An 8,985-nucleotide genomic window follows, 5' to 3' on the forward strand; every position below is an offset into this window, starting at 1 on the left:
GAAATGGGTATTTGCAACAAAATAAACAGCCTGGATGTTAGTACGAATTGTTAAGATTTAATAAATTAAAATGTTTGTCTGTATTCAGACCATCCTACTTTTAACTGAAATTTTTCTTTTAACAATATTGTAATCTTATATCGCATTTTTACTATCTTTTTGAAAACACAGCTTATTTGTTTGGAAATGTGTGCATATGCCTCATTGAGAGAGACATGGAGACTTGCAAAGAGGACACTGCATGAAGTACCAGGCATGAAATACCCAGGATTGCAATGTGACATCCTGCTGTGCCCTGCATGCTTAAGAAATGGTGCTGATCCAAGACACAGAGCAATCTGTCTCTGAAAGACAAGCATCTAGATTTGGTCAGAAGGATGGACTACAACAAATACACAGAGGCAGTTAGATTTGCTTCGTTATCGGATAATCCGGGTTTGTATTTCATTCACTGCCAGATGTTGAAAATTAAATATGTGGAGAAAAGGAAAAAGTGAATTGTTAATCAATGTACAGTTTCACAGTAAGATCCTGGGGTTTTGATCAAGAGATGTTATTTCTGACCTAGTGCTGTACATTGATCTATTTTCAGCATGAATGTTTCTCCTTTACATTTTGGGGTCTGAATATCATGGGGAGAAAAAAAAAAAAAAAAAAAAAAAAAGAGTATTCCGTATTTTATTACTGAAAGAAACCATATATTAACTCTTAAATATATAGTATTTTAATAAATTTAATTATTATAGTAGAAATTATATTTCTATGACTGGTCAAAAGGAAACATCATTTGGTGAACCAGAAAATGAGAGCTGATTCCTTAGAACTGAAATATTTCTGTATTTAGAGGCCTGGGTCACAGTCATGTCTGGTGAAAGCCGTTGGATATGCATGATCTTCATGGCTAATTTAGTGTTTTTGTTGCACTTAAACATTAAATTAGTTCTGTGAGCAAAAATAGATTTGCTCACTTTGCGAGTGCCTTGCCCCACAACCTAAAAGTCTAACTCCAATTTTTGCCTTGTGAATAGAAGTATTCTTAGTGGAAGAGAGATAATTGCTGTGTTACTTGACTGGGCTGTTAGCCTCTATGCTGGAAATGTGGACTAGGGTGAGGGTTTTATAGTCTTGGTAATCGATAAAGCTTGGGATGTCACCAGTTGCAAAAATAGAATTTCATAGCAATATGAATTGATTTTATTTTCTCAGCATCGTAGGGGGGATTCAGAGAAAATATAAACTTTCCAGACATTATATTTTGTACATTTGAACTTTTTAACAGAGTTAAGACTAGCCGGGAGAGGTCTCTACTTGGATTTCTCTCATGATTGTAAAAAATGTCCAATCATATGCTTCTTTAAATGGACCTGCTGTCACCTCTGGCGTAAGTGCATTTATTCTATCTTGCAACATAACTAAGACTCAAAGTTGAAAAAACATTTCAGTGATAATGAAAACCTGAACAAAGCTGTATTTTGGGTACAAGTGAGGAAGATTACATCAGCTGTTTGTCTAAGTCATGTCGTAGAGATGCATTACAGACTGAACCTGTTTTTTAATCGGTGCAGTTAATTTTCGTGCAGCATAGAAGGGAAGCCGAAGTCACAAATTATCGGCACTACTCTCATAAGGACATTCTGCTGTGAACATAAAGCTCTTTTTCTCTGTGTAAGCCAGCATCACTTTAACAGTGGCATTTGTTTAGGTCAGTCAGTAGGCTTTGATATGACTCACCTCTCATGTTCTCTTGTATCACTTAAGGAGGGATGGGAGGGCCTGTGTATAGAAGGGGGAGAAAAGTTCATGGAAGCCAGACTTCCATGCTCTCCTAGGTCCAAAAATCCTTGTTATGTGCTATACAAAGCTAGTTATCCAACAGTCTTAGATAATATATTTTATACATCAAGCTATAACAAATATTTATTTTAAATAAGTTGAAGAACTAAACGATTGTCAGGTTTCTCAGCGTGGTGGTTCTTAGCAAAGCCTTGCCAGTCATGCAGCTGCTATTCCACAGGAGCAAAAACTCTGTGCATTCGGTCACGAGTGTACAGGCAGATCTTGCTGGTAATGTTTTTGACTTTAGGGGAGCAGCATATGAGAACTGAGATTAGACCTGATCCGTCTCATAACTTTGTTGCCTGCCTGTTTCATATGAAAATTAGTATCTGGCATTTAAATCTTATCTATGCCAGAGAAATTAGCTGCAGTATGCTACGCTATAGCTGTGATTCTATCCCTATTAAACACATCTGTGCAGGACTTCTTGACTTGGAAGGAAGATTTGTCCTGCCTCTATTTTTAAGTTGCCTTTCATCTGTTCAAGTCGGATGGCTGTTAAGAGCTCCCTCATAGCGTGTTGTACTCAGACTGCCAGATCAAAGTCCGTATTTTTCTGCCTCTGAGTTTTCCCCTCAAAATCCTAGGCTCAGTGTCTCGCAGCCTCCTGATCTTCTGTAGGACTTCCCCCAATGAAGGAGGTATGTGGGCTATGAAGAGGTTTGTTCCTCGGATCCCCATCACTGGTCATGTCCTCTTCTCCTCCCTCTCCCTACCCCCTTAATTAATGGTGTGCCTCTCCACTGATAACTTGTCCGTGGTGCTTTTGCCCTGAGGAATCTCAAACGCCACACCAGCGGTGAAGTACCAGAGGAGCTGCTGGGCAGGTTGCAGCGGGGCTGCCCTCGGCGGGGCAAGGCTGATAGCTGCAGTGCGCAAGTCTGAGCCTCCGGATCTCCCTGCTTCTTCGCTCTCTTCCAAACCTCACCGCTGCCATTAAGGGCTGGGATGGGAGCTGGAAGCTGAGGAGCTCTTTAAAAACAAAACTACCAGCCTTGTTCCTTCTCCTGCAGCCAGTACTGGTAGCTAGTATTTTCCCTGGCAAACTGCTCAGTGGTTTGCCCGGTAAAATGGGGTCAGCCAGCTGGGAAAGGTCATGAACATTGAAGACAGGAGTGAGTAGTCTCAGTTGCAGGTTTTATCATGAGTACAATTTTTGTAGGACAAGCTGCAATTCTCTGCTGAAAAGAACAGCTGGCTGTAGGCATGGTTAAAGATGACAACTTCGTGGGGTTTTTGGTCTTTTTGCCTGTGATGGTGCTTGTTACTGTGCCTCATTCGCTGTTTACATTAAATACTACTGTAGTAACTTGCTAATTGTTGCCACCCGTGCTTGAGGCACGGGAACAGACTGCCTGTTTAGGTAGGCAGTGGGAGCTCGTGGCTGGTTGCTCAGCAGAAAAGCCAGAAGATGACACAACCCCATAGGATAGGTCAGGGAAGAAGTTGGAATGTGGAAGAACTAGTGACAGCCTTTTGTTTGGAAGCATCAGAGAGAAGAAATGCGGGCAGGAGGGCTCTGTCTGAAGCTGGAGGAAGCACCAGAGAAGCGGAGGCAAAAGCTCTTTGTATAATTTAATCACTCATAGTGGATGATTTTGATTTTGCTCTTCAGCTTAATTGTCTAACTCTTCTTCTGGCTGGCAGCAAATGTGCATCTTTGGGATCTTTAGAGTCAGCAATATGTTCTATAATATAAGAAATAAACTGGAGAACTGATTTGATAAAAGCAAAATGACATTTCACTTAAATAAATGTCCCTTGAAAGCTATTTAAATGTGCTTAGAAAAAAAAAAAGGAGAGAAGGAAAGTCCAGCTCCTAGGAGCAAACAAAAATTAAACACATTTAGATCTGAAAATTGCTGTAGTGCAGGAACTGAGGAACACAGTTAAGGTTAGGTCAGTGAGAACAAATTAGCCAAATGTATTGAATCTTTTAGACCTGAAATCATCTTTTTATTCTGAAGGAGGCAGTCATTGTATATGACTTTCTGACTTTAATAGAGAAGGCAAGAGATGGTGTAAAACCAAAGATAAAGCATTTCAGAAAATTAAGGCTTCTTTATCACTTGTTGACAACTGAAGGAAAGTTACACGTTTGGAGCAACTTCTGACTTTGCTCAATATCAGAGTTTCGATATTAGCAAGATTTATTTCAGAATAATTCTGAACTTCCTACAAATCGGGTTAATACTGACCTGGAATTGTACCATCAGAAAGCAGACAGATTGCGGACAAGTGATCTCCTGGATCTGGAAACTAGATCAAAATAAAGGACTTTAATATCGGGAGCAGACTTTGATAGCATTCCGGAGGGGCTTAGTTTAAAACTGTTATCCACTTCTCTCAGCTGCTGCCTGAACCCACTATTTGACATGCGAGTTTCCCAAGGCAAGCAGTGCCCTGCTTTCAGCAAGCCCTGAGTGTCCGCCTGTGCAGCACCTCACCTGCTTTCTTGATTGCACCCAGCAGTGCTCAGGTCTTCACTTGCACATTGATTTCACTCTAGACTTACTCATTGGAGTCCCTTATTGGACTTGCTGCACATGGCGTAGTAGTGTGACAAACGAAGGATCTTGGTTTCAAGTACAGTTCTTACATGGGCAAAGGTACGTTGCCCTGTGTCACTATCAGTGTCACAGATGTGACAAGCCTTAATCTTTAAAGATTTTATTTTTTTAAAATTCTGTTAGCATAAGCTATGGGCAAATGTTATCTTGTCGGTGTTTTGGACAAAGTCAATTGTCCTGTAGACTCTACAGAAAGGGAAGTAAGGTTGCAAGTCACAAAATAAATTGCCACATCGGTGATTTTATGTCACTAGTTGTATTGCATTTTATATTCTTTTGTTCTCATGGTTTTCTTACGCTTCCTCACAGTCTGCTGTTTTCCTAAAGTGTATAGCACCATTCAGTTTTCACTCATGTGGACAGATACGTGAGCTTGCCAAAGCCTGCTCTGCATTCTTTACACAGCCACTGTGGTGTGGTTAGACCAAGCCTGTTTCTTCAGTTGTCTCCAGCTTCTGCTCTTCAATTAACTTTGACTTCAGACTCAAACTCTGCATAGCTCATTTCAGAAAATAATATGCATAAAAGCCACAATAGGTTTTCTTGCCAAAATCAAAAAATTAGCAGGTGGGTTTGGGGGGGGCGGTTCTCCAGTCTACTTGATGCTAGAACAGGTAACCACTCGCCATACCCTTCTCAGGTTACCAACCGCATACCAGTCAGAACTGCGATCTGGTTTTTTGTTAACTGTTAATCCAGCAAACCAACTAATTCACTTTTTCTTGCAGGGGGGAGACAGGGCAGGCAGGGGGTGGAGAAAAAAAGGACATGAAACTTGTGTTCCCTTTTCCCCACTAGTGTGAAAGAAAACGACAGGGGAAAAAAATGTGTTAAGGTCTGTCCACAGTGACAGTAGGCAATTCTCATAATTTCCCCTTCTTTTTGAAATTATGGAACATAGGATGGAGGAAACAGTAACAGGAAACCAGTAAATTTAAGCCCAAAGAAAAGGAGAAGGAAAATAAAGGGAAACAGGAAGGAATGCTCATAAATGGGCAAAGGCAGAACCAAAGAACCAGCACAGGTGCGGGTGGGTGGTGAGTTCATACCTATTTCTGGCAAATACCATTTCAAATGGGAAGTATTCAGTGGCTGGTTGTGGAGTTTAGGGACCGGAGAGCAGTAGGGTGCTCAAGGAAAGGCTGCAGGCAACTTTGTTCGGTCTGGTTTTGGGAAGACGCAGCTGCTCCCTTTCATTGCTCTTTCCACTTCCACACCTATGAGACAACTATTTAGTGCTGAAGTACAGCAGCTAACACAGATAAACTGCTGTGGGAGTGTGTGCATGTCGGTAACAAAGAAAATACTGTAAATACAAAAATGCTGTGTAGTACTGAGAGCTCAGGTAAGAGTGTAAGGATGTATTTTAAAATGCTACTCATCTTCCACACAGAAACCAAACACGGATTGTTTTAATAGGCCTCTTCTGATTTATCCGTATTTTAGTTTCCTGTGCAGCTGAGCTTAAATGCGTTCTTTAAACAAAAAATATTAAACCAAAGAAATGTTACAATTCAGAAAACTTCATAGCCAAGCTGTATCAATTATGGCCTCTTTCGTTTCTTTGCTGTTGAGCATTATTCACCAGTTCTGTTCCCAGACATGCACAACATTTAAGATGACAGACATTAAAGCTACAGCCTCTATTTATTCCATTTAATTCAAGGTGTGATGGAGACAGGTATCTGGAGAGGGCAATTCAAATCATACCGGAGCTGAATTTTCCTTTGGTGGGTCCTTGCCTTAGGCCTCCAAATACGTAGGCCTATGAATTCATACGAGTAGAAATAAATTAGTAAAGTTCTTGATTTTATCCTGTAATAAACCGTTACAAAAGAAGGAAATAGCTGACTTAATGTAAAGTAAACTTTATGTGAAAAAAATCCAAACTCATTACAGGTGCCGCTTAAGACAACTGAACTGGACTTTTACCTGTAGCAACTCTTTGTAAGAAAAGTAAAATTTGTGCACAGATAGCTGGATTGATGCTTCTCCACCTGCTAGAGGATGGTTGAGTCTGAGACATGAGATGCAGAATGTTTTTATCGCTTGGTTGGTTTGGATTTCTCTTCCAAAAGCCAAAATGTGAGTTTCCTGAGTTTCTGTTGCTTGTTGTGGGATAACGTCAAGACCCTACAAAGTTATTTTGGCCTTACTGCCCTTAGTAGTACGTATCTTGCTCGGTTCGAGCACAGATGTCATGTGAAAGCTTATTTAAACAAAAACCAGAAAACAAAAAACAGCCACCAACAAATCTCAGACTCTTTTTGTTTCTTAAAAGATATCCCCAAAATTATTGTCATGTTCGTTCTAGGTGTGCCTGATTCACACCGTTGTATGTTCTTAGAAGGCAGCTAGTTGTACCCACCTGCGTAAGTGGGCCCAACATGACAGGTGTTTTAAACGAGAGGATTAAGGTCATTAGTGCTTTACCAGTATTTCTAAGATGAATTCCTCTTTCGCAGGGGACAACTGCTGCTATCCCATCCTTGCATGTAACTGCAGCTTTCATAAAGCTAGTGCTGCCTTCGGCTGGTCTCAGTGAGGCTCAGGCAGGAGACAAGTGCTTAAGGAAAAAATGTGGATTACTGAAACAAGTATGGCATTGGTGGGTTCTGAAAGAGGGAGGTCGTAGGGGTGGTTTAGTTTCAGTCTTCTGCAGGATTGTAAGCCTTTTGGGGAAATCAAAGTTATTCATGTAATATCCTCCAAATACTCACTCATTAGCTTTTGCCATTACTCTTCTTGCCTTCCCCCACCGCCTTCCCACAGGAGCCCTTAACCCAGCTCCCCCACTCCCAACCCCCAAATAAGTATTTTTTCAAGTGTAGTGGCTGTGAGAGGTCAGCCAGCTTCACCCACAGCTTTACTGTTACTGTAGTGATGTACAATATGAAGCCAATACAAAGCATTATTATGTTAACTTATTTAGTTGCAAATTCTTGACATTGGGGAGGAGGGAGGATCTCTCCGTGCCCAGCAGGTAACAAACAGGATATTCATTCTTCCCAAGCAGCAAAGCAGTTAAATACATTTTTCCAGCATGTTACTTAACATCTGAGTATGTGATGTTCAGCTATGGAGCTGTAGATGGTACTGCCATAACGCTATGATTTTTCCAAATACCAATACCACCCAGGACATGCACTGTACTGTATTCTTTAGGAATTTAACACATAAATATACTTTCTAAAGAAACTCCAAGCATGAACACAGGCACAAATTGCATGAAAGAAAAAAAAAAAAAAAAAAAAAGCTTTTATGTACTTTTGTGAAATGTTGGTGCTGTTGGGTAGTACTTTTCCACCTTTCTGGTCTATTTTTCCTTTAATTGCTACTAACTTATCATTGTGTTGTGGGTTTAGGTGCAAAATAGCTTTTTTTAAACAAAAAGTAGTATCTGGTAATTATAAGCTTTGTTTATGCTTTTTAGTTCAGTTATGGGTATACAGCATATTGTATTAAGTAATGGAAAAGCTGCATTACTGATTTGTGAAGAAAGTTAATGCATTTTTAATGTAAAATTTCATATAAGAACACACTCAAGACAACAATGATCACTTAAAATAATGTAACAATCTAAGTAAATGCATTAGAACCATTCCCTTTGAAAATACATTTAGCTTTGTGGCTTGGTTTATTCACTTTTTTTTTTTTTAGCAGAGAAAAAGCAGCAGCTTGCCTTATGCTAAGCATTGTATGGTAGGTTATAAAACATCAAAGCTGTTGATATTCTGCAATGGGGGTAGTATGAGTTTTCTGCTGCCCTTACAAATGATTATGTTGTCATCTCACACTGAAAGGGAATGGTGGCAGCTATTTCAGAAAGGGACAGCTAATGAAGGCATTGGAAAATTCTATAGAAAAATACTGTAACTTGCAGCCTTTCATCTGGAAATCCATTTCAGCATTGCTCCGTGCAACACAAGAACACACCCTCTCCTCCTCCACTCCCCGTAAGGTCACCTTAGGAAAATATTTTACTGTAGTTCTTTAAGCTTAAAATCCAGTTGTCTGTTCAGATTTGTTGTGTTTCATTATGAGTGTGTCAGATAATCCCTCTTGCTTTAACAAAAAAAAAAAAAAGGAAAAAAAAAGAAAGAAAAAAGGAAAAAAAAAATATATATTAAACTAGTCCAAAGGTATGGTCATGTATTACTGTAATAAGGATCATGGTTTTAAGTGTACTCCATTTTGGTTTCCACCATGAACATCTAATCCCTGTAACAATGTTGTATGTTTGTTTAAAGTACACATATATATAATTAAATGTCAGATTTTTGCATTAATTAAGATTTTTTTAAATTTGAATATGAACTTTGAGTACTTTATTTCACAAAAAGACCTAAAACTACTTTCCTGGAGTGTTATGTTTCAGAATTCAATACTATATTTGTCAAATTTCAGTTTAAAATATGTAGCTAACATTGTTTTCTGATATCAAATGTAAATATTTGTAAAAAGAAATTATTTTGTATATTTTTGTGAAAATGTAGTTCCCCAAAAGACATGAAAGATTTAATAAAAAAGTGCATTTATGTTACTGCTGACCACTTTTTATCATTATAATACCACTTAA

At 39.2% G+C, this 8,985-nt stretch overlaps 1 protein-coding gene across 4 annotated transcripts in view; it reads left to right on the forward strand.

Moving 5' to 3' along the window:
- EML5 (EMAP like 5) overlaps nt 1-8,949 on the forward strand; it is a 116,115-nt gene extending 107,166 nt beyond the window's left edge. For 3 of the 4 annotated variants that reach the window (XM_037393767.1, XM_037393768.1, XM_037393766.1), the window contains one exon: nt 172-8,949. In XM_037393767.1, the coding sequence (XP_037249664.1) occupies nt 172-208 (37 nt within the window). In that variant the 3' untranslated portion in view covers nt 209-8,949. The remainder of the gene's footprint in view (nt 1-171) is intronic. The other variant, XR_005105215.1, reaches the window with a different exon arrangement.
- The last annotated feature ends 36 nt before the right edge of the window (nt 8,950-8,985 follow it).

The sequence above is a fragment of the Falco rusticolus genome, chromosome 7 (genome assembly GCF_015220075.1).
Source record: "Falco rusticolus isolate bFalRus1 chromosome 7, bFalRus1.pri, whole genome shotgun sequence".
Taxonomy (NCBI): domain Eukaryota; kingdom Metazoa; phylum Chordata; class Aves; order Falconiformes; family Falconidae; genus Falco; species Falco rusticolus.